We start from the raw sequence: 26,477 nt of genomic DNA, 5'->3' as shown, positions 1-26,477 counted from the left end.
CACCCAAATAAAGTTTCTCTCTCCCTCTCTCTTGTATTTGTGCTCCTTCGCTGCGGTTATCAAGAAAGTTACCAACTAGCCCAAAAACTTGTTTTTGGGCTAGTTTTTGGGCAGCCTAGTGAATAATGTCGCTCGCCCAGAAGCACCCCGGAACACACAGAACGGCCTAATTTGGGTCATCGTTCATATATCAAATTTCAATAGGCGCGGTCAGAAAGGAGTAACGGCGCATAAAATGCATTTCATATTTTAAGACCTTAGAATTTTGGAATTTGTCTTTGTCAACGATCAACATGAAGAGGATGGCTAAATCTATGAAACAGGACTTCTTCAGCTATCACAACTGAGCATTTTCTGCGCTCTATCATGAATACCTTTTTTTCTTTTTTGAAGGAAACGAATAATTTGGGGCCCTCTGCTTCGTGTAGCTGTCCAAGCAGATGATGTCCCTAAGGTGAACCCATTTATCCAACGAACCCCGAATTCATACAAAAAACATCGTGTGGCGACGCGAAGAAGACTACACGCGCGCACAACACGAAATGCCCAGCCGGGCAACCGGCTGCCCTCATAGAAATGGTTTAAAAACAGTCTATAGGTATTTCGTACAGATATTTCTATTTGCCTATTGACAGTCTATAGACTGTCTGTAAACAAATGTCTACTAAAAATGTATGGCCATAAATCTACATTGTCTGTAGACTCTCTATGGAAGTTGTATTTTCTGTAAACTGTTCTCTAGCATTCGTCTACACAGCGTCTATAGACATTAAAAACAGAATTTCATGGACATTCTATAGACTGTCTAAAGTTTTTGTAAGGGTGGAGTATCGCCACTCGCCGACTTCATCACGGCGGCAGTGCGATAGCGCAACTGCTGATAAAATCAGCTTATTGTAATTCTGCCAAGTTCACAATCTTGAACCTCGCATGTTGAAATCTTTGACTCTCCAACAATGTTAAAGAAAGAATTATGTGACAGCTGTGCAAAGGCATGATCATGCGTCTTGTGCGTACGCGCTGATGCCTATCCTTCGGCTTATTTTTTTTAATTTGAAACGATACAGAGATGTACTACTCTAAAAGGCGTCCTACTGTGTGTCTTGTTCGCCTTATGCTGCTGTTGCTATGCCGGCCTTAGAAATACAATTCCAAGGAAAAGCCCAAAGTTTGTCCTCTTTTTACCGCTTTTTGGCGAACATGAATATTAAAGTAAACATCCGACTAATATCATCATCATCAGCCATACTACACCCATTGCAGGGCAAAGGCCTCTCCCAATCCTCTCCAAAGTGCTTTGAAAAAGAAATCGAGAAACGTTAAGAGTGAGGCCAATGTTTCATCTGCATTTTATTGTACCAGAAAGCAATTGTACCTAAGTTACACGTTAAAAAAAAAGTGTCACACTAGTGCTGAAAACAGTGCCGATAAGCTAAGTGAAACAATGGTGACCATGTCTGATACCACGTGTTATAGCGGTGCACAAAATAAACGTGTTTTTAGTGTTTTGGATTTCGTGTAGAGTAAAATATCTTCCAAACGAACACTTCACTCTCTTGAGCCAGGATGTTGCAGTACGTTCTTGACATGACGCTTGCAGGCATGCGTTCAATTCAGACGTTGTGAAGCTTGAAAGGCTTTCCGCAAGCAACAAGCAATGTATAAACGCACTGTTGCTACGGCATAACACACTGCTTGAACAGTACGCATCACCTTCGCGCTTTCTTTTTACTTAAATGCGCCCTGAATAAAGCGAGTTTGTGCGTTGTGCTGCTTCCCTTGCAGTACATTTCTTCTGCCACCCGGTAGCTTTTGTCACGTGACCGAATAGACCTACGCTGAAAAGCCACAAGTGTTATGACTACAAAATATAAAATGAGTCATTATAGTGAACTTAGTTCATAAACCCCTGAGGCTCCAGAACAGTGGGTATAGCGGAAGCAGCGACTCCCTTTCATTCCGAGATGAGGCCGAACCGCTCCTCCACCTAAACGACACCTCTGGACTTCTGCTCATCCCAAGAGAGCGCCCAGAAAGTCGGATATAATCGCAGAAGGTAAAACGCCTTGTTTGTTTATTTTTTGTTATTTTCTTTCTGATTTGGTGAAGGCGGCAACTGTCGAGTAGAAAATCTGTAAGGGATTTATTCGCGGAGAAAGTAGAAGCTGCATTAAAAAAAACAAGTAAAACTCGTGTGTGTACAAACTGCTGGTACGGTTGCTTTGTGAACCCAATTGTTCAGAGCTGCGCCAACAATGACGTGCTTTATTTGCACTTCAACACTTTGCTGATACTATTATGGGGTTGTTTCAAGAGACGGAAGGAGGACGTATTCAGTTACGGGTGACTCTCCAATGACGTCACACCAGCCCAGCGTGAAGCGGCGCAATTGTCGCAAACACACTTCTGTACACGTGCAGCTCGGGTTTCGAAATTTTCTTTCGCTTATAGAGCAAGAAAGATGCCGAAAGGGTGATCTCCGCCAAAAAATAAGCCTCAAAACACCTGTATGAAGCGCTTTTGTAATGCTCGAATTAATGCGCCAATAAAGTATCGTGTTGGCATTTCTGTCTCTACTGTGGCGAAAGTATAGAGTGCGGGGATTGCCGTTCTCGTTTTCATTTTATACACCCATATTATTTTGTTCTTTCTATTCAGAGTAGCATTTTGTTATCCGTTGACGCTATTTCATACTTGGATGCTAAGTAGACGGCAAAACCTATCCGAAGGGCTGTGGCAGCTGCAAATATAAGGTCAGGCACCGGCTGTTAAAGCTACCCACCCGATCCATCTATATATAAGAAAATATTTTCTCAAACAAAACTGAAATGACGTTTTTCTAGGCGAAAAAGAAAGACTTACGGAAGGATTTAGCCACCATCGGGTTCTGACTAAACTTTACCAGGTTTTTCAAATGATTCACTAGAGGCTTTTTAGTGCAAGTTTATGAGATATACTTCAGTTCAATCATTGAATGTGCGTAGTTCGGCAAGGGGGACATTTGTGCCTAATAAAATGCAAACATAAAGGATAAAATTCACAAATATAACCTACGTTGCTTTATTTTTAAAGGCGACCCAACCTTTTAGGATTTAGAACTGGTATTTTAATCCATGGTATTCAACACAAAAATCCTACTTTTCACGACTCCTTAATGTGCATTCCCTAGGTTCGCTATTGTTGGAACTGCGTGAGTCGGGTTTATAACGAAGGCAATACCTGTAGGGTTATTGCGCTTTACAATGAACAATATTTATCGATTCTATGATGATGATTATGAATTTTTATGACGCAAAAGAGTATATGGCCAAAGAGCGCTATGGCACAAGATACTTTCGACTACTCAAGGTGGTGTCAAAGACCCATTTTCCATGCATTTCTCCCCTGATAGGCTGAGCAACAGGCCAGGGGAAAGCTTGTACCCATTTTGTCAACGGTGGGTAGCCGGTGGCACAGGGGACCGAATCGAGCACCTCCTGCATGCGAGGCGGATACTTAAGCACTCGGCCACCGCTGAGGTCATTATCAGTTCTATGACGACCCAGTGAACGGTGAGCCCACATCATGTAGGTTAAGTAATCAAAACTGAGACTGTACGAGGGCGCCTTCTTCACGATCGATAATACTTCTAATCACTCAAGCAGCTAATAATAATAAAAATAATTGGTTTTGGGGGAACGGAAATGGCGATGCATCGGTCTCATATAGCGTTGGACACCTGTACGGCGCCGTAAGGGAAGGGATAAAGAAGGGAGTGAAAGAAGAAAGGAAGAAATGGGTTCCGTGGTGGAGGGCTCCGGAATAATTTCGACCACCTGGGGATCTTTAACATGCACTGACATCGCACAGCACACGGGCGCCTTAGCGTTTTTCCTCCATAAAAACGCAGCCGCCGCGGTCGGGGGCGTTATTCAGCTCGGAAAGTTTGAAAACTGGGCTCCCCTTCGATGTGGGAAGCCTCAAACTTTAGATATTATCTTGCACCCTAAATTGAAAACTGAAAAGTAGACAACGTATTTTTGATACTCAACCCTATTTATAGAACGCTATCATAATGTGCCTCTTGCACTATATTTAGTGCTGGAACAATGCGGAAAAAAGCATGATTCTGAAAACTAAAATTATGTCTTCTATTTGATTTCAAAGGATAAAAAACAGAAAGAAATCTGACCTGATCTAGAAGGCCCCTTTTTTGTGTAGAGCAGTTATTCCCCAGAATACTGAAACTGTGAACGAAATGTGGAACAAAAAAAAAATTGGCGATGGTTTAGCTCTGGTTAAACCTCGAGTGACACGATAGCTACAGCTGGTCGAGTGGAACTTGGTCATGTAACCAACCACGTGACGAATCACGTGTTCAGCCACGACGCCTCGACGCCGGCAGCTGCTCCGCACCACGTGACAGCGTGGAGTCGCAGCCACGGGGTGCGCGCAGCCACCCTGAAGGCTCGAAATGCTACCGTAATGTAGCTATCGTTACAAAACTAAAAGGTGCTAAACTACGCTTCAGAGAGTATCATGTCTTGTGCTCTGTAATATTTCAAAATTGTTATCATAGATCGTCGCTTCTTGGTTGGTAAGGCAGCTCTAACTTACAAGTCCTGGCAGGTATCGTAATAAGTGTAAATCTGACTGAGTGTGGCTCGTAGACTTGCATCCTACTTCCACATTTTCGGAATTTCGAAACTGATTAACAGCGCTTAGAATTCAATGCGGAAAGAAAGAGACTGGCGATAAGAGAAAGATAGGCGGATTTAATGAGAGTGTTGTCACTAGAAGCATAAAATTATACTAAAATAACAATATGGTAGTTAACAATAAGGGTAGCCTGGGCACTCGCCAGTGGCCGTGGCCGAGAGAGCTGAAGACATTGAAAAACTTTACAAGGGGGTGCGGGAGGAAAGATCATCCTTGCCATGATCTTGAATGCCATGGTCATCGTCATAGATTGGTTTGACAGGCTTCGCTGAAATTTTAAAAATACTCCCTCATATGGCTGACAAGTGGTGCTTTAAACCACCCCAATAAGCACGCCATAAATTCTGAGCGATATCCAATTGTTCTTGCGAAAGAGGATTTGAATTTCCAACACCTTGAGTCATAAGGTAATGTTTTTAATCATCGTCCAGGCTACGATCAGACTTCATATATACAGCCAGGCTCGTCTGTCGATGCAGCTCCTGATGCAGTGATGGAATGCCTTTGCCACTTGAAAACCGTCCCACACAATTGAAGTTCAGAGTTTGTCCACATTCCGCACCATGACTCGAAGCACGTGTTCACGTATTCGCCCAGCGCGTTTTTTACTCTGTCAAGGCACTGATTGATCGTACTTGCACAGCAACCAGCGCTCTCTTCGAAAGGCCATGAGAGCCACATTTATCTTAGGGCTGGAATGTAATGTTTGAAGATAGTAGCTCAGAGAATTTTGCACTAGTGTTTCATATCACACGTCATCATTAAGAAAATTGCCTGGCATACAGGTCGTAAAGCACTAATCTGATGGCTAAGTCCCGACCAAGATCTAGCGATGTTTGCACGCTTGCGGCGTTTGGTGGTTTGTGACAAGTGAAAGTAATAAATAAAGTGAAATTAAATAAATATCCAAGAGCGGGAATCAAACCGACGGGGCTCGAAAAGGTCAACTCGCATGCCGCTGCGCGAGAGTGCTGGGCTATCGGCGCAGCCGAACACGCCTCGTGTTGTTGTTGTCGTTGCAGTTGCCTCAAATACGATGGCACATACCGACGGTGGGGGATTGGCCAGAGTTTGGTGTAGATCCAAGGAGGAAATATCTCATCCATGTTTATCTCAAGCGGCTTATATATTGAGAGTTAAACTGCAAGACGCTCCCGCATTGTGCACTGCACATCTTCTTCTTCGTCCACTAACACTGCAGTGAACTAATATTGGCGCTTTGAGCTATGTGATGGTAGTCACACAGAGATGTGCTCTGCATGGATTGGCGTGGACAACGTTGCGGTAGAAACGAGGCACTAGAGCAATACGCGTTGGCGTTAAGCACATTGCTGCAGAAACGCGGCACTGGAGCATAGGCGGCTGGCACACATTAGATGAATGGGCATTGAAGATGAAGATGTTGAGGATGCGCATAACTGGCTCCCTGGTCAATGCAATCCTCAATAGCGCTTTCAGGTACCTGGCGGTGGTGTCAGTGCGGAAAACTGTGCTTTCGCAGAATATTTCATGCCTGGCATTGCTAAACCATTAGCAATTTCTGAAAACAAAATCGACATGAGACATGAACAATATAACTTTTGGGGCAGAAAAATAAAATGCTTGTCTTACAGAGCAGTTGTTGAAGCAGATCGCGCTTTTTATGCAGAGTGGGGACTAGAGACTGACATCATGCTACTCCGAAGTCAATAAAAAATGTGAGAATTTTATGTTATTCTATTTCTTATTTTAGGAAATTCTCCTTCGAAGTACTGATATTTTGACTCACGAGTTATGGTATTTGTTAATAAGCATATCGATTCGAATTCCACACCGCACAAGAGTTCGCATAAGAAGAAGGAGGCACAGATGAATGCTAGTGCAATGTTTGATGACTGCTTGCACAGAGGAAGATATAAATCGTAATAATTTAACCACAAGATAATTTTAGAGAAAACAAAGCAAAACAAAACCATGCACCATTAAAAGATCCGTACCCACAACTTATATACGTCGTGTAGTCCGGCACTGTGCTTCTACGGCCGTTATCATGAGTGCCAGAATACACAGTATAGCAGGCCAGTTATGCTAGGTGTAGAAACACTGCCAACAAGCACAATGATGAGCAAGACGAACAAGGAAGACATGCAATTTATTCAATGTTGTTGATAATGTTTTACTCTGCTTATGTTAGCACTGCGATGGGTGCCGCCACATGTGCTTTCCAGCAGTCATTACTGGTGCCGGGCTGGTAGGTTCTTTCTGAGGACTAACGTCCCAGACTGTTTAGGAAAAAGAGCACGCACCAATTACTTCGCACATGAGGCTGTTGCTCAGAACTGAACCGTTATATGGGAAACAGGTTTTCTTTTAAGCACAAGCTTGTGTCGCTTTGGATAGTTGCAAAAGATGTGAGCATATTGAAAACCAAGCGTAACAAAAAGGCGCAAACCCACTGTCTTCTTTGTAACCAGCACGATGCTCCTAACAACCTAAAATCGCTTTCTGAAGGAGCGAGTATGCAGTTTTGATATAGGTTACAGACACTGCCGCGCTAGTATCGTACGCTTCCAGAAGCTCCCTTTAGTAGCTCTGTGCACAAGCAGAGATACTCGTTACACAAAACAAGCTCTCAATTGCAACGGCGGCACTGAGCGCGGGAGAAAGCGTTCTTAGAGCGGATTTTCATCATTCATAGTCGGCCTCTTGGCTCCAAGAGGCCAAGAGCCAAGAATAATTTTGACCTTTGGGTTAAATGCCGGGTTTTTTGTTGTTAGGGCGAGTTCTGCTCTGTCCCCGCGTGTTGGCGAGTTCCCCGAGCCTCGTACTTATGCCTCTTCCGTATACTCTGATGTGGCACCTCATAAAAAATGGTGGGTTCTAAAACTTGTCACTCAAAATTTTTTTTCGTGATTTCCCATTGATAATGAGGTCCTCTTGTCTCAGTTGCCTTGGATTTGGTACAAAACACCACCAGTTTCTATGAAGTAAATGAAAAACTGGTACGCCATGTTGTAATTTCCTTCATGCCATGGTCTTCCATGACGATGCTCATGTGCAAACACCTAACTGCAAATGAATTTACACTCACCAGCACGCACATAGCCCACGTCCTCTTTGAATTCGCGCCTGTTGGGTGGGGCCACGCCCAGTAAGATCACTTCGGTATGTTTCCATTCCGAAGGTACACTACCTCGGTGACATGTTTTAGGGAAATCCCCCAAGGTGGAGTTGATTTGTAATAAAACCGACTGCTCCGGTGAAGTGGAGTTCCCGTGGTTCGAGCCCCGGACCAGGAAGAATTTTTCTTTAACTATGAAGTTTCTGAGAAAGCTGCATAGCTTTCCTTTGTAGCCGTATGGTTGCGCTTGGGTTGATGTCAAAGAGTACAAACTCCCGTAAACTACCTCGTCTTCATATTTCGTTTAGGCAGTCTGTGACTGCCGTGACCGAGGCTAGATCTAGGTTCTTTAGCATTTTGTTGGTTACCCCGTCTTCCCCAGCCGCCGACATGGTTCTTAGTTGACTCATTGCTCTCCATACCTCCGCTATGGGGATGTCTGTGTAAAGGTATCTACACCTAAGTTCCTCTATTAGGTGCGTGGCCGTTCCCTGGTATTTGTGGACCAATATTTTCAGCTGCCTTTCTGCCGCCGGCTTAGATTGTCCCTGGTCTAGCAAGTGGAGAACAAGATGCCATGTGTTCGTACACCCTAGCTTTCGAGTAATTTCATCCAAAATCTGTCCCCAATGTTAACTGTGAAGCTCGTTTGTGTAGTCTTCTATCTGTTTTTCGAGTGTTCATACTCTCTTCTTTGGCCTTCTATTGTGCTTCTACTTTTCCACCTCTTCATGAGGCTCTCGAGAGGGCCAGCCTCCAGTCTGTGGTGTCATGTCCGGTGGCTGGGGTCTCTCTAGTGTGTCTGTTTACGTACCTCTTGCGTGCCTCGACCCATTGACTTAGATTCGAGATCTGCCTCAGTGCGGTTCTGTCCCTGACTTTTCTGAGAACCCAGTCTGTCAGTTTCGTTTTGCAAAGCTTTCCCCTCACCGGGATGGTTTGTGTTTCAACCTCTATGGTATGGTTATCGCTACCCAAGGTATGACCTGTGTTTTACCACCTCTCACCCTCTAGTTTTTTGCCTACTGTCAAGTGCTGGGATGTGTCTACACTGATGCTATTGCCTACCTTCGTGGTGTTTTCTGGGCTGTTTAGTAGCGTGAGTCCAAAGTTTTGGATGTCCGTCCATAGCTTGATTCCCTTGGGGGACCCGTCCGTATCCCTTTGCCGGAAGTTGAGCGTTGAAATCCCCAGTGATTACAAGTCCCTTCTAATTAGCCAGTCGAAAAACTGTGGGACAGGGCTGGTGTGCCTCTTACAGGAAACCTGCAGCCATAGCTCAGCTTCTAAAGCACCGTGCGCATTGGACACCTGCATTCATAGCCCAGCTTCTTGAACACCGTGCGTGACATATCGAGATCACAGGTAGGGATCCACTGCTGGCTTGTAGTTTTTTTTTTGTACCTACAATTCATCTTTCAGCCGTTAGATGCTCGCAGCATGAATTTCAGACGAATTAACGTCATAAATAAGAACGAAATCATTCCCCGAAACTTTCCTTTGTTGCAGTGACTGTTAGCTTTCTACCATGTACAACCTCCAAAAGGTATTCAGGCCACAGCATTCACTTGTAATAAAATCAACGTCTGTTAAATGCTCAGTGTAGTGCAGCATTCAAAGAACACGTGAAGCAGCAACCTTCTGTACTGCGATAATAAACTTCTTCCTAGCATTTAATGGCCGTTCGGTCTTTAAAGGCAATATGTTATTTCCACATTATGCGACTCCAATGAAGAGTTTGTCCATAAAACTTTTCATCCATTTTGTACGTAATAACCAGCCTGTTTTTACATTATAAAGGAAGAATAATGGAAAAATTAAAAGTGCTACCCAGCTCGAAGAACTGAAAGGGGCGAATATGGCGGGTGGCGTTGCGTCCACTAGCAAAGAAGCCAGACCGATACCTGAGCGTGGATGCTCACATGTATATCATCCCAGAAATGTGCTAGCTACATCATTATGTGGATGTATTTAATGCTTAACCGCCATTTTGTGATGAGATAGACTCCTAATTTTTCTATGAACTCCCACTGTTTTATTTTTCTTCCATTCTGTTCCCGCTTTCCCAGGAATTATGGCTCAAGTATCACGATTACATTGTTATTTATCACATCACACAGATAGAATCCACAAATTTAAGCTCAGTTCAAACTTGACTTTATATGATGGACATCGCTCGATAATAAAAAAACACATTACAAATCAATTACGACAATGTTGATTTATTTATGTAGTCCTGCAGATGATACAGCCTTCGGTCCTAGCAAGGGTGAAACGAAATTAAGCGTAGAACGCTCGTAATATAGATTGTTTTCGTCCAGAAATGCAGAATAGGATTGAAATTTAAAAAGCAATTTAACCGGAAGTACAGGTATTAATTCTCTCCAGAAAATAACAGCAAACAGGACAGGTGAACATGACACCAGCATGTCGATAACCGGAAATCATCTCAATTAATTGAATGACGGTTTTCCGAAGTGGTCATTGAATGGCATCTTTTGTGGTGACCTGCTTTATTCTGAAATATTAAAAGAAATTGGGAAATTGAAATGTGCTTCTACGAGAAAATTAGGCATCAATAAAGTCTCAGGTAGCATGCGAAGTGGAGCCGCTGAGGGTCCCACTTGGGTAAGTGGGAATGCGGCGATACCTGTAATAACTACGTCGGCTCCGATGGGGAATAAGTGGAAACACGAGTTGTGCTTGCCCCTATTGATTCTACATGGGTCTCATATCGGTAAATGCTAGGGCAAACTCAGAGCACTTTCCAGCGTCCTTCCCAAATTGGTCCCTTGTAGAGAACATGGCAGATGCAGCATAAATGTAGGCTGTGTGTGCGGAAAGCCTCCTCAACCCGAAACGGGGCTGCGCCCACTAATCTCCTGTGTGTACCATATCGGCTGCCCCAGGGCTGGAGAACAGGAGTGCCCGCCTGCTGCCCTCAACAGTTCCTTGTTGGCTATTTGAAGGCAGGTGCAAAATAAATCAATCTCACTCCATGCAAAACCTCCTCAAGCCGAATAGAGGCTGCCCACATAAAACCGTTGTAGAACCTACATGGGCCAAGAGGGCGCTGCGAAATGCACGTATCCTACTCTGTCTACATCAGCCTTGTCGGTGATTAGATTGGTGATGAAACATAAATGTGGATTTCTGTCTTGCAACTTCTCCACGCCACGAAGTCACCCATTGGCAACAAGTTACTCTATTCTGGACTCTGAATTAATTTGAACCATTATTGGTTAATTAATGTTTGCTGACATCGCAGAGCCCTCAGGCACGCTTTGCATTTAACTTTCATCGACATGCGGTCACCGCGGTCGGGATAAATCCCGAGTACTCCGGTTCAGAAGCCGAGTGCTCTGACCACATATTCATCCCGACTGGTTCTTGGTTACTTACTCAAAAAACAATTCCAATTAAAGACAGCTTTGTTTTAAGATGTACATCTCAACCGTCGCTGTAGATCAGTGCTTATGACGCTCGGCTTCTGACCTGAAAGGCGTGTGTTCGATCCTGGCCGTGGCGGTCGAATTTCGATGGAGGCGAAATTCCAACGGCCCGCGTATTGTGCAATGTCCGTGCCAGTTAAAGAACAGGTGGTCGAAATTTCCGGAGACGTTCACTACGGCGGCGTCCCTTATCGCCTTAGTCGCTTTGGGACACTAAACTCCTTAAAACTAAACCAGATGTACATCTCCCCTAATAATAATAAATTGCTTTTCGAGGAAAGGAAATGGCGCAGTATCTGTCTCACCTCTGGGCGGACACCTGAATCACGCCGTAAGGGAAGGTGTAAAGGAGGGAATGAGAGAAGGAAGGAGGAAAGAGCTTCGTAGTGGAGGGTTCCGGAATAATTTCCACCCCCTGGGGATCTTTAACATCGCACAGCACACGGGCGCCTTTGTGTTTCGCCTCCATCGAAACGCGGCCGCCGCGGTGAGGTTCGAACCCGGATACCCGGATCACTACCCGACCGCCCAAACCACTGAGCCACCACGGCGGGTCAATAAACACTGTTTGGCTTTGGTAAGGTGGTATGTATTCTGCGGAGCTATGTTAATAACGTTCGTAAACTCCTCAATGCCAACTTCAAACCATTTTACTTTTCTCTTATGAAATATTTACAGACTGGAGTCTTGCTACACAATTGGTTTTTCTTCTCTCCCAGAGACTGGCCACAGTTTTTCTAAGTAAACAGACTCATCCGTCATCCAGCAATGCCCCTGCCTCCGGTGCGGTATCTTTAACACTCGCAAGACCGCAAACGTTCTAAGTTTCCTTGGGCTCGTTCAAAAACACTCACTCAAAGTACGTTTCCTATTATTCCTCCTTAGCCGTTTGATTATATCAAATAACTTAAAAACATTAAAAAAGGCAGCTCAGTGCTAGCAAGGAAAAGTGACGTTTTTTGCCTCATACATATCGCTGAAATGTCATTGTTGCAGTCTTCAGCTAACAAATTCTTACAATTGAGCAGCTATAAACAACCGCCGGGCCCTTCGCAAATGCGCCATCTGCACGCAGGCAAAATATGGAATGTCAAGAACGTAAAACCAAACTTGCTCCTTTACGACACAGTTGATAAATGACACCGTACTCACTTCTGCAGCGGACACATTCTTACAATTGAGCAGCTATGAACAACCTCCGGGCCCTAAGCAAATGCACCATCTGCACGCAGGCAAAATATGGAATGAAAAGAACGGAAAACCAAACTTGCGCCTTTACGACACAGTTGGTAAATGACACCGTACTCACTTCTGCAGCGGACACTTGTTCCAACTACAATGTTATGGCAAAGAAATTCGAAAGAATTCATTTGAATGCAAGCGTCTTTGTATAGTTTACTGAAATATAGGCAGTTGGATCAGGAATTGCCTCAGGCGGAGGCACTTAATTTTGCCGTCAAGAGATGGCATCGTGAGCAAATTCTGAAACGTTGTCCCTTTCTTCACGAATGACCCACCGCGGCGGCTCAGTGCTTAAGGCCCTCGGCTACTAATCCGGAGTACCCAGGGCCGAACACGACCGCGGCGGCCACGTTCCAACGGAGGCGAAATGCAAAAGGCGCCCGTGTGCTGTGCGATGTCAGTGCACGTTGAAGATCCTCAGGTGGTCGAAATTAATGCGGAGAAAGCTATGGCAATTCTTTCTCACTTTATTTTTTTACTCCCACTGTCCCCCTTTCCCTTACGGCGCGGTTCTGGTGCCCACCGACATATGTGAGACAATCACTGCGTCCTTTCCTTTCCTCAAAAACCAATTTTCATATAGATTTTTCCCGCGCCGTGTACGATGTCAGTGGACGTTAAAGATCTACAGGTGGTCGAAATTATTCTGGAGACCTCCACTACGCTACTTAATAATTGGTTTTTGGGGAAAGGAAATGGCGCAGTATCTGTCTCATATATCTTTGGACACCAGAGCCGCGCCGTAAGGGAAGGGATAAAGGAGGGAGTGAAAGAAGAAAGGAAGAATAGGTGCCGTAGTGGAGGGCTCCGGAATAATTTCGACCACCTGGGGATCTTTAACGTGCACTGACATCGCACAGCACACGGGCGCCTTAGCGTTTTTCCTCCATAAAAACGGAGCCGCCACGGTCGGGTTCGAACCCCGGAACTCCGGATCAGTAGTCGAGCGCCCTAACCACTGAGCCACCGCGGCGGGGACCACTACGCTACTTCTTTCTGCCTTTCGACACGATTCGGGTATCCACCGAGATAAGTGAGACAGTTTCTACGTCATTTCCTTTCCTCAAAAATGAAATGAAAATTGGTTTTTGAGGAGAGGCAATGGCTCAGCATCTGCCTCATATCTCGGTGGACACCTGAACCGCGCCGTAAGGAAAGGGAAAAGTAGGGGACTGAGAGAGGAAAGAGGTACCATGGTGGTGGGCTCCGGAATAATTTCGACCACCTGGGGTTCTTTGACGTGCCCTGACATAGCATAGCACGCGGGCGCCTTTGCGTTTAGGCTCCAACAAAGCGCGGCCGCCGCGGTCGGGTTCAAACGCGAGTACACCGACTGAGTAGACGAGCGCCTTAACCACTTAGCCACCGCGTGGGGTAACCAATTTTCATTAAAAAAACTGCATTGCTAATAGAATGATTTTTCATACTTTACATGCATGTAATAATTTCATGAGTATTCTGTATGTTCCATGCAGTGGAGCCATGCTATTATATATCGTCTATCGAGATCAATTTTATATTTTGGGTAATTTCCCCCAAACTGCCTCGTTTTCGTTACCACTTCACTTTTTATGCGTTGCATATTGCAATCACTCAGTTCAGCCCTTGGGCGCGGCCGGGCAGCCACCAACCACGTGACGTGACGTCACGACAGCCGGAGGAAAAGGTGGGACCCTACTCGCGCGGTCGCGCGCGGCCGCAGCCACCACCTGACTCCCGCTCCTCCCGCTAGGGGCGCTGCGCCGGCGCGTGACGTCACGGAGGAAAGCTGGGCCCCAACTGGCGTGGTCGCGCGCGGCCGCAGCCACTACCTGACTCCCGCTCCTCCCGCTAGGGGCTCTGCGCTATGATTGACGTCACGGCATATGTATAAAAGAGCTGCGCTCCTTCGCCGGGAGAGTCTTATACCCCTGTCACGCGGGCATTTCGAGGGCCCCCGAACCGATAGTCTATCGACTCAAAGGCGATCGAGCGCTGCTACACGGGCAGTTTCAATGGCAATCGAGTCAATAGCCTATCGAGTCAACGAAGCAGCACGGAACTCCATCGAGATATGCAACGCATTCTTGGCTTAACCAAGCTAAGCCTGGCCATTTTTTTTCACTGGGGTGGTCCTAACTTTCCATTAAAAGGTTGGACGAGGAAGACAGAGGCCCATGTGCTATGCAATGTCAGTGCACGTTACAGATCGCCAGATGGTCGAATAAACCGGAGACCTACACTACAGCGCATCCTCCTCTCCTTCTTTCACTCCCACCTTCCTCCCCTCCCTTGCGGTGCAGTTTCGCTCTCCACCGATATATGTGACACAATTTCTGCGTCGTTTCCTTTTCTCAAAAACCATTTCTTTTACCATTTTTTAAATTTCAAGACAATTTCGTTTTTTCTTAATCTTGTATGTTCCGCGTGCTTATTTTTTTTTTATGCGCTATAGATTTTAGTTCCTCTGACCGCATATGGTGGTGGTGGTAGTGGTTTTATTAAAAATAATAGTAAAAAGGAAGGAAAAGATTTTTGCTAGCCCCGGCATCTGCCATCGATACTGAAGCACCTGAGCTGGGGCAGCGGAAATAAAGGACAGCAGGCAGAATGGAGAAATGAAATGAAAGAGGTGAGGGGACAGGAATAGAGGACAGGGGGAGAAGTAATATGTACAAACTATTTACACAATAAGAAATGTGTCCAGGTTGTGCGCGTGATTACTTCATTTTAGAGGAATTAAATCACACACGCGCACAGCACTGTGTTGGTTACAACTGGAGTGGGGCGTCCAGTTATTAATCGTTCAAGGTAGAACTCGCGGAGCGTTCGGTCACTGCGTGTAACTACCTGACGGAGAACAGACGGGACGTCAAGCCCGTGTGTTCGAGGAATGCACAGAGGCATATACAGCAGTACTACTATTTGAAAAATGGAAAAAAATGCATATTCGTTTTTGCAGAAAGGAAATGGCGCAGTATCTGTCTCACATATCGTTGGACACCTGAACCGCGCCTTAAGGCAAGGATAAAGTAGAGAGTGAAAGAAGAAATGAAGAAAGAGATGGTGTAGTGGAGGGCTCCGGTATAATTTCGACCACCTGGGGATCTTTAACATGTTCTGACATCGCACAGCAGAAAGGCGCCTTAGCGTTTCTCCTCTATCGAAAACCAGCCGCCGCGGTCAGGTCCGAACCCTGGAACTACGGTTCAGTAGCCGAGCGCCTTAACCACAGAGTCATCGCGGCGGGTGCTACTATTTCCCATAAGTGCGAATCGGAATGTATGGACGATAGTAGATAAAAAGGAAGAAAGCAGATAAATATGCTGAGAACAAAAACATTCAATGGTAGGATCAAAGCGAAGAGGAAGAACACATTTAAACTGCATACAAGGAGTTCATTTTGCACCATGTGGTCGTGATGTTGCTTTTCTTAAATGTTTTAGAAAGCCTAGGCAAATTTTCGAAGACAATAATCCCCAGCGTCAACTATTGTCTCGTAAGTATATTTCACTATCAATTTATGGAATTAGCCAGTAGCGCTTCCAGAGTGGAGAAAGACGATGAAGTGGCAAGTGCCACGACGCCGTTGGAACGCTGACATCAGCACCGAAAGATCAGCACTGAAAAATAGCGACAAGCGCAGTCCGGTTCTTCGCCATTAGGTGAGTAACACGCTTTCCGATCCGCTTATCACCTAGCCCGCTGCGCTCGCTATTGGTAGCCTACCAATAAAGACGGTTGTTGGTTCATCTTGTGCGAAATACTAAAGGCCCGTGTACTGTGCGATGTCAATTCTCGTTAAAGAACCGATGTCGTCGAAATTCTCTGGCCCTCTACTGAGGCGCAATGGGTCATTAAACCTCATAAGCTAAACCAAACCAGTTTATCTTGTGGATACCTGACGCAGTAACGTGTCTGCTGAATTTGAAAATTGATTTTGGGGAAAGGAAATGGTGCTGTATTTGTCTCACATATCGGCTGACAGCTGAACTGCGCCGTAAAAGAAGGAATGAAGGAGGGACTGAGGAAGAAAGGAAGAAAGAGGTCCCGTAGTGGAGGGCTCCGGAATAATTTCAACCACTTTTGATCTTCAACGTGCACTGAATCGCACAGCATATGGCCGCCTTTGCCTTTCGCCTCCATCGTAACGTATCCGCCGCTGTATGGACCGAACCCGGGTACTCCGGGGCACTAGCCAAGCGCCTTATCCTCCTGAGTGCCGAGGTGTATTATAGTTCACAGATTTTTGTGACCTTTTCAGAAATTGATGTTTACGTTACAGAGACTAAAAGTGAATTTTAGTATTTCACAATCATCGGCTGTTTTAGCACAGCATGATGTCCAATATATTGGACACTGGAACTCTATCCGGTTTTTAGGGTTAGTGGGCATGCAGTAGCAAAGGCAAATTTAATATTAAAATTGGCTTCAAAAGTGCAAAATCTGGTTATTAATCAAAATTTAATCACAGAAAAAGAACAGTAAGGCTTCATTCCGTTCTGAACGAATATTGTCCATTCTTGTGGTCACTTCCTGTGAGCCATCTCAAAGCATTGCCTGTCCTTTGTTACACAGAAGAACATGTTGCACTTTGTGCAAAAGAACTTAGTCTTCATGCTGCACCCTTGTAATCTGCAGCGGGCGGCATTCGGAGCATCGATGATTCTGGGAAAGTGACCACTGCTGTCATCTTTGGTGGCATCTGTTGAATGATTCGGACGCTTAGCTGAAGGAGCCCACTCGCCATCACTGTCGCTGTCAGTGCCGTCGTGTTTGCAGCCTTCAACGACTAGACATTCAGCTACTGAAACCTGAAACTCCAAGAATTTCATGATTTCTTTTTGTGGTTTATTCTGTGTGCACATGTCCTCACTCTACTGAACCCATGAGTTGTTCAGTGCAAGGTCAAAGAAATGAAATATGGTTCTAATGGTCCATTTGTTGACCCGGGCCTTCATTCTGTAGTAGCTAATCATTCGATCGGCTAAGTCAACTCCGCCCATTTTGAGGTTATACATTTTGACAACATGTGGCCGGGGTACATCGAGGTACTTCTTGTCCTTCCTTGACCATCTGCGACAGCTGTCTTCCGGGTCTTGGCCATGGACTGACGAGAGCAGAGTTATAGGCTTATTATCATACCAGCGTACAGCAACCTGGCGACAGTCTTTTCGCATCTGTTCTTCTGAAGTTCCTAGCCCTAAGTTCTTAAGTTCTTTTTCACTGGATAGCTTTACTCCTTTTGACTGTCTGTTGTTCATCACTGGTCCAATTGCAGCAATGCCCTTTTGCACAAGTTTGTCTAGGAGTGGACCTGATGTGAAATACCTATCAAAATACAACTTCGTCCCCGGTCTGAGTGTTTGTCAGACGCAGCACCGCAGATTCTGCTATTCCTGAGCTTTCTGGCGACAACTTTGATTTTTTACCTTGGTAAATCTCGAAATCAAGAATGAGTCCATTTGGTGTCGCAAGCACAGAGTTCTTCAATCCTCAGGGTTCGGCTTCCGCGGTACAAACTGCTTGAGCTGTGTTCGCACGGTAAATGGTATAATCTGCTCATCAAAACAAACATGCTCGGGGCGAGGGAGTTTTCGACAGCCATCGAGAACGAGAGAGACAAGGGGTCGTATTCTCCAGAGCAGGTCCTCTTTCTTCTCTTCATCTGTGACATCAAGATCACTAATAATCTGAAGATGGTGTCGTAGTTTAAAATATCTGTTCCGAGACATGTTATCGGCTACCAGAGGAACTTTTGTCTTCCTGCTCCAATACATCTGAATCTGTGGGTAGCCTAAGCATGACATCGTTAATGAAGTCCCAAAAAAGGTCTTCAGTTCTTCAACTGATACATTCAAAGAACGTCCAGTTTTTTCCACATGGCTCCGGTTCATTAATTAATAATAATTGGTTTTTGAAGGGAAAGGAAATGGCGCAGTATCTGTCTCATATATCGTTGGACACCTGAACCGCGCCGTAAGGGAAGGGATAAAGGCGGGAGTGAAAGAAGAAAGGAAGAGAGAGGTGCCGTAGTGGAGGGCTCCGGAATAATTTCGACCACCTGGGGATTTTTAACGTGCACTGACATCGCACAGCACACGGGCGCCTTACCGTTTTTCCTCCATAAAAACGCAGCCGCCGCGGTCGGGTTCGAACCCGGGAACTCCGGATCAGTAGTCGAGCGCCCTAACCACTGAGCCACCGCGGCGGGGTTCCGGTTCATTGCGTATGCCATTTTTTCATAAACGTCATTAGGTACATACTGACGGAAATAGTCGTAGGCGGTCCAAGAGATCCGCCGTCCACTTTCATCTGCATTGCTGGGGAGGAAAGCTGGAAGCCACGTTGGAATAGGCCTGCATAAAAATTAAAAACCAATGTAAAAAAAACATATTTTCCACCTCGCAAATTTGTCACAACAATCACAGCGAAGTCATACGTGCCACGTTGCTTACCATTGGTGGCCTATCTAGCGCGCCGCAGGCGTTTTGCTCCCAGAAGTAGACGGGCCATCGTCGTCACTGCTGTTGTCTTCCGAGCTGATACCTCCCGGAGGTGCAGAAAAACTGGGGTCGACTATTGTATCATCATCACTATCGGAGAGGTTGAAGTCCGATGCGTTTGCTGCAGCTATTTGTTGCAGAATCTTGACCGCCGTATCATCTGAAATGCGAGGCCTGTCCCCTGGGCGAAAAAAAAAGCATGTTTAATGCACAATAACTGAAAACTCACCAAAATGAGCAAAGATACGCAGTCTAAAAACGGAAAGTACGCGTTAACGAAAGAATACGCGTCGCGCTCATCCTGGCGGCGTTCGCGTATGTACGTTCAAAAAGACCGCGTTCAGTGCCAGCGTCCAACGTGGTGGACATTCAGAATCAAACAAGCAGCAGAAACAAGCAAGCGAGCAGAAAAGTAAAATATCTAGTCCTGCATGTTTTCTCTGAAGCATAAATTTCGTTTTGAAACAGATATTATGAAGAAACGAGCGATAAAGTATGAGCAAGACAAGTTACATTTTCGCCGGTCGCCGTAGAAAGCAACCAACCAAGCGTATGCTTTCCAAGAAAGGTTCGCGGCAAATGAGGGTTCTTTTTGTGGGGCTCTTCTGGCGGCACAAAAAAAAAAACAGTAAACACTTTAAATTTTGTCTTAAGTGCTCTAGAGGAGCTTCATTTGAAAGTCACATTGCGCCCTGTGATGCCAGGAGAGAATGCTCTGCTCTATCTTGGTTTTTTTTCGACCAAAAAAAGTATAACTGACCATAATATGAATTATATCTGCACGCAGTTGTCAGCAGTCCTCTGAAACCAAGCCTCGTGGCATTGGTCACTGACTTGCCAATCAGGGCATTTTTACGCAATAAAAACCGACATACGTATGCCACACAGAAGGAGCAAAGAGTATTGTTTTAGTGTTTTGGTATGTTATCTTAAGGCAGCTTGTAGTTTGAAGCTGAGGTGTGTATATTTCAGGTTCAGAAATACTGTCAGCTTCATATAGCGTTTGGATGAAATATTTCATTTGGTGGTCCCAGAAAACAACTTTTGAAAGCAAGCAGTAGGGTGAGAGTGTCATGCACGTACCCTTCAAAGCAGGCACTGCATTATGATGGTTGCAACATAACGTGCAGCCCCGCAATTGTTTAACTAGCAGTATGTTACAATGCATTAATATTTTCGCGTTCTCTACTGGCAATGCAGTGAGGTGATTGTGCCGCTAATATTAATGCACTTCTTAGGTCAGGGCCTACTCAAGTGGCTGCAATACTCTAATATACGAATGCTCCAATGGCTTATGCAGTGTGGTGCGGAACAGTGAAAGGGCCTCAAGTTTTCGAGTTGCAACCTGCGAGGAAATACAGCCCTGCAGATCAGAAATGCTGAGTCTTGTCTCAGGAAGTGGCGACGATTCCAAGCCCTCACTAATACACGACAGGGGATCCTCGAGGAACTAACACCAACGGCCAGATTTCAGGTCAACCGCGTCGCGAAAGTAATATTGGTTGCTGTTTGAATACCGCTGCAACCACACACTGCTCACAAGTTTCCAAAGTAAAGAACAGCTTTCTGCAGAAATAAGTTTATCCTAAGGGGCGACTTAAAATACGCATCTTTAAAACATAATTGATCTCCTCTTATGGGAAAAATATAGCACGAAGGGACTTCGAAACCTGTGTTCATCCCACTAGGAGACCGTCAACTCTACGGATTGCCCAAATAATGAGATCCACAATGGTATTGACACAAGAATTTCCACCTCTTAACTTCCTGAAAAGAATTCTCGCCACTAGCTGATTCGAGCAATTCTTTTTCAGCGTGCTACATTGAAGGTGACTGTTTATCTTCCACAAGCTCCTCTTTACAATTACTGCTTTGAGTACTGAGGTCATATTTGCTGTTCACGACCGATGTTCTTTTGAAATTGTGAAGCACGCCCTTCAGGCGTTATTACCTGCGCCCATAGTGTCAATTAGGCCTGTCAACCCAACTGGTTATCAAACACTCGTTCATTGTGCAGATCCAAAGACGGACACCACAGGGCTCCAAAAAAAGGCCATGACACCTCCGGAGAACCAACCCGGCCAACCACATGAGATACATTTGGACAACATCGACGGCATCAGCGGGTGTTTTTCGGGGATCACTCTAGACTACCGTGCCCCCTGCACTGCTTCCGAACAACGAACCTGCCACCTTGCCCGCTGCATGTCGGAATGGAATGAGATTCTTATTCGCGTGCGCCTTGAACTGCGCCATCTCCCGGGAACAAGTGGAAACCTGTGCCTGTCTCGCATAGCAGGAAAACACCCACGTCCGGACGAACTGGCGGAATTTCAAACACACCAAGCTGTAACCCTTGTGTATTGGCTCCTGAAAGCGCACCATTGCGTAACATCGGCGCACGTTCACTTAGACACCCTTGGTACGCACGCTGATATCGCCTCCACCGCCCTTGAACTGAACACGTCATTGCGGCAACTCAAGCTGCGCTTTTCACGTTCCGACACCCCGGAACGCCTTACCACGATGATCCCCACTTTCGGGCATCTTGAGCAGCTTGAATGCGACTGCGTCGAAGACTGCAATTCAAGGCTCTTGCTAGCTCTCTCGCAACTCCTCCATGCGACCACGTCTCTTCGGACCCTAGATATATCGTCAGTATGGATCGAAAGCCAGGAAGCCGCCCTGAAATTTTTTGCAGCCCTTAAAGCAAACATGACTCTGAAAGAGCTTTCTTTTCGTTATGACGCGGGAAAGGCAGAGTACCGCTCTGCCTTCAGGGATTACCTCCAAAGCACGACCACGCTAGAGACCCTAAAGATCATTGCATCTTGTGATTCAAGCAGCTGTCAAATCTCCATTCTCGAAGGTCTTTATGTAAACAGAAGTGTGTCGACGTTTATCCTTGACTTTTTCAGAATTGATCGCAAAAATACGGAGCTCATGGCCGATGTCCTTCAAGAGAACAATGTTTTACGCTGTTTGCACCTTGGACCGCTAACAGGAATGGGTCAGCTTGAACCTCCCAATATATCCGGCCGCTTTCTCGAAGCCATCATACGGAACGAAACGTTGGAAGAACTAAGCATACCGGTCCACATATGGGAGCAGGCACGATGGGCGCGGCTGTTCAGAGCGCTGACATATAAAGAAAAAATGAAAAAACTAACAATTTTGACCTCTATGTGGAACACTCAGCTCTTGCAACGTATCTGCAGCGCCCTTAGTGGTAGCGGCGTGGAAGAGAAAGTTTGCCTCGGAAAGTACTACGTCGAAGGCGACGTAAGCGTTGTCGAATGCAAGGCGGTTTCCGAGATCTGCTTCATAAGCCAAGCGGAAGATGAATTAGAGCGTGGCGTTCTGCAGCTCCTGCCATCGTTGAACCACATAACAACGGTGTCGGTGGGTGTCTCCAGAAGCAATTTGGTCTTTTCATCTGCCGTCGCCAATTACGTTCGAGCAACCACATCGCTTCGAGTGCTCAAGCTCTTTATATCCTCTGGAGAGACCCCACCCAACGCGGCAAACATGGGTTGGGGAGTCATCCTTGACGCACTCTCTCAAAACACAAGTGTGACCGAACTGTTTGTTTCCTTGAGTAACATATTCAGTATGGATGAGGAAGACCTGAAGAAGCTAGCGGATGAGGTGAAGAAAAGCAAGCATATCCGACGCGGAGAGTTCTCTTTTGAGATGCTCACCGAAACTAGCGTGTTTGTCCGTCGGCTATCAATGGACATCGGTGCCAACTACACGTTGACCAGTATTCTCCTGCGCACCGGGATGGAACCGACCAGAGAGTGGTTCACAGTGCTGGACGCCGTGCGGCGCAACTCGGACCTCGTGACCAGGGCTGCGCTCTTTTTGAAGACGTCGCGTTGTGACAAGTACGTAATCGTCGGTAACTGGATGCGCTATAACGCAGCTTTTTCTACACCACAAGAGTGGCGTAAAAGAGTTGACCTTTGAACGTAATCCTCCGGTACTCATGTATCAGTTCCTCCGGTGTGGTGAACAATCATTGTGTATATAATTAGGTTACAAATACTGGAACATATCTGCGTATTTAATCGGCCGGAGAAGTGCCGTCTTTGCTAAAGGTAACAGGGCATCGTGTTTTTTTTTCTTACTCGTGTAATGCACTTGCAGCCCTCTTGAGTTAAGAACCTGTGTAAGGTAGACAGAACGCTCCTCAAGGACAACCCCTGTCCTTGTGTATCTTTTCTTCGTCCACGTGTTACCTTCGCTCTTTTTTCAGCTATGCATTTAAACCAACTAGCCCAACTGTTCTCTCTTCTATGAAGTTTTCTCATATTCTGGGATCCTTCTGTATTTCGGGGAGAAGTAAGGGCTCTGCCATGTGGGTGAAAGTCACAGCCTTGTGCTTTGTTACATTTGGCATAGATCATACCTGCTGCCGGCTTGAAACAAGCGGTTGCCTACGGCTAGAGGATGTTGCCCCAGTGCTCCCCTGGTTTCAAATGCATTGGCACACCTTCCTATTTATAGTAAAAACACACTCTCAGGTCACGCCAATGTAGCCTGATTGCTTCTACCATGTCTCTTTGACAATCTTTTTCACGCACCAATATTTACTCCCACTGAGCACTCACGGTTTTGTTGGGGTCAACTGGAGATGTACAACCATTTTCGTATCCCGTGTTTTACAATCTGGGGCGCAAACATCGCCCTTTTGACATCCTCTTTTACCAAGAAATACGCTTTTGAGCGCTTCTTTAGGTCTGCTATTTCCCCACGTTTACTGAACCCATTACTGCATTGTTTCTTGACCTCAACACAAGCACGCCAGAAAAACAGGCAAACATCTCTCACATATGCATCATTGAAAGTTTCGAGGCAACCACGCTCTGCAGTGTGATCTGGGCATTCAGTTTATGATAACTGCACTCCTACCACGCAACTACAACTGCGGACAATCTTTTTTATTCCAGTCATTCAGGCATTCTTATGTTCTTTTTTCGCCTATTTATTATTGCACTGGTAAATGGATTTTTCTCCTATGGCGAACCACTCTCTTGAGCCCCTGAAAAATTTTGACGGCTCTCAAATGAACAACGCATTAATTTCCACCTTTCGTTCTTCATACAAAAGCTTGAAGCAAACACCTAATTTATTGAGTAATTTCTTATTATAGTGCTGTTACTACAATGCAGACACTGCGCCTCTGCCCTCGAGCCGGTCGCAAGGCACCGTGCCCTCATCCAAGAGTTGGCTGAGCTGCTGTCAGTCAACTATGCTGAGGCAGCGGCAATGGTTCAAAGCTCCCTCCTCGCCTTCAAGGACATGGATGATTTCATGCGAATCACTGGAGTCGTCAAGCAGCGAGTGGAATGTCATCCGCGCGAAGACGGACTCATCCAGCTGGACGAGCTTAACGCGGACTGCTGGAACCACTTGAGAGGATACCTGGCCATCGAGGATGTCAAGGACCCTGTCCGGCTTTTGGGCGCACAGTGATCAAATTATACGCAGAGATGCCTTGAGTTCAGAAAAATTGGAGGTGACGCGGTGCACCAACACAGCTTTTCGCTTGTCTTATCTTTTCTTTTCCGGCTAGTTATTCCAGCAGCGAGTTCGCTTGCACCATTAAGTACGACTACATGAACTAACTTTTACAGTGCCGTGCTCTTTGTTTATAAACCTTTAAAAAATTGAGGCGTCTTTAATCCTTAAAATTGTACCTCGACCGAAATAAAGCTTGACACACACCAGGCGCCATATTCTTTTGTACTTCAGGTAAAACATTTTCTGTCCAAATCCTCTGGATGCGAACTGAAGCTACGCCCAGTCATACAACTTTATTTACGGGCCACAATCTGCGGTTTAGTACGTTCATAAACTCATGATTGTTTTCAATCTCCTTCATTAGGCCCCTTCAAGTTGGATTGTTCACCTCGCACTTGCCTCAAGACAATATCTGGAGCCCGTACGCAGGGCCGGAAAATGTCCAGAAAAAATTGCCAACGCTGATCAAAAAAGGTTCATTTAAATACATGTCCTATGATGAACACGAGCCGTTACTTGAGAAATGACTATAGGCAGACATGTGGACGCTATGAATTGTAACTAGCAACGGAGGTTTACTAGAAAACATGGTGCAGTAAATGGGTACGCCAGCACGTTGCGCACGGTATACAGATATCGGAAGATCGCACATGCTAAGAGACAAACCAGGGACCGTATTGTGTGAGCTGTTTATTTGCCATTGAGCATTTTACTATTTATTTATAGATTTTATTTATTTATTTAATATTGCGGAGTCGCTTGACTCCAAGCGGGGGTGAGCACAGATACATGTCAAAAATAAACAAGATATAGACGAGCGTCATGCAAACGCAAGCAGGTGATGCAAAAAAAGAAGCAAAAAACAAGGGTTCCACATACAAAAGGCTGTCAAATTATCAGCAAACATTTCTACATTCGAGATATTCACTACACACTTCAGCAATTCATTCCACTCTTTAATCGATTTGACAAGAAATGAGTGTTTAACTGTATTAGAATATGCCTGAAATTCATGCAGCATTTTTCCATGCTTATAACGCGTACTTTCTCGCGAAATAGGAGTAATATAATCATTAGTGTTTATTTTAATGATTTTATTATATATTAGGCGCAGAAATTTCAGCCTAGCTTCCATGCGCCTTGTCTGGAGAGATTCTAGGCCAATAGAATTGATCATAGTTGTTGCACTATCGGTTCGTTTGTACCTGTTACAAATGAAACGGGCTGCGATCCTTTGCACTCTTTCAAATTTGGAAATATTCTTGGCCGTAAATCGGTCCCATAAACAACAGGCATATTCCAGAAGAGGCCGTACCAAAGCCTTATACTCTGCCAGTTTTACGTGTTTTGAGGCCCTCGGCAGTTTACGCCTCAAACACCATAGAGTCTGCAGAGCTTTCTCGCAACTAATATTGATGTGGGCACCCCAGTTTAGGCGACTAGTTACTCCAAGGTATTTTACAGACGAGGATTCTGAAAGTGTTACGCCAGCTATACAATATGAATGTGTCAGAAGAGTTTTCTTTTCACAAATTCTAAGTACCAAACATTTGTTAACGTCAAGAAACATACCCCATTGGTTGCACCAGTTTCAGATCTTCTGCAAGTTACTGTTAAGGTTAACTTGCTCCGCTGCGGAGTTAGCTAAGGAGTATAAAACGCAGTCATCAGCAAAGAGTTTAACTCTAACTTCTGAATCAACCACATTAATTATGTCATTTCCATAAAATAAAAATAGGATAGGCCCCAGAACTGATCCTTTCAGAACACCAGAAGAAACCGGAAGTGCATCAGAGTACTCATCGCCGACATGAACATATTGAAATCTGTCTTCTGAATAAGCTCTGATAAGGTCAATATTGTTAGGATTTATTCCGGCAGTGTAAAGCTTTCCCATGCGTTTTGTGTGCGGTACCTTATCAATGGCTTTGGCGAAGTCAAGAAAAACCGTGTTCATTTGTTGTTTGTCGTTAA

At 45.3% G+C, this 26,477-nt stretch overlaps 1 protein-coding gene across 1 annotated transcript; it reads left to right on the top strand.

The window, feature by feature from the left end:
• The first annotated feature begins 16,007 nt into the window (after positions 1 to 16,007).
• LOC144100184 (uncharacterized) lies at positions 16,008 to 24,695 on the top strand. Its single transcript, XM_077633204.1, has 3 exons — positions 16,008 to 16,136; positions 20,995 to 22,864; positions 24,152 to 24,695. The coding sequence occupies exons 2-3, from the start codon at positions 21,033 to 21,035 to the stop codon at positions 24,453 to 24,455; spliced, it is 2,136 nt and encodes a 711-aa protein (XP_077489330.1). The 5' UTR covers positions 16,008 to 16,136; positions 20,995 to 21,032; the 3' UTR covers positions 24,456 to 24,695.
• The last annotated feature ends 1,782 nt before the right edge of the window (positions 24,696 to 26,477 follow it).

This window comes from Amblyomma americanum, chromosome 8 (genome assembly GCF_052857255.1).
Source record: "Amblyomma americanum isolate KBUSLIRL-KWMA chromosome 8, ASM5285725v1, whole genome shotgun sequence".
Lineage (NCBI taxonomy): Eukaryota > Metazoa > Arthropoda > Arachnida > Ixodida > Ixodidae > Amblyomma > Amblyomma americanum.
This window is presented reverse-complemented; position numbering and strand designations above follow the sequence as displayed.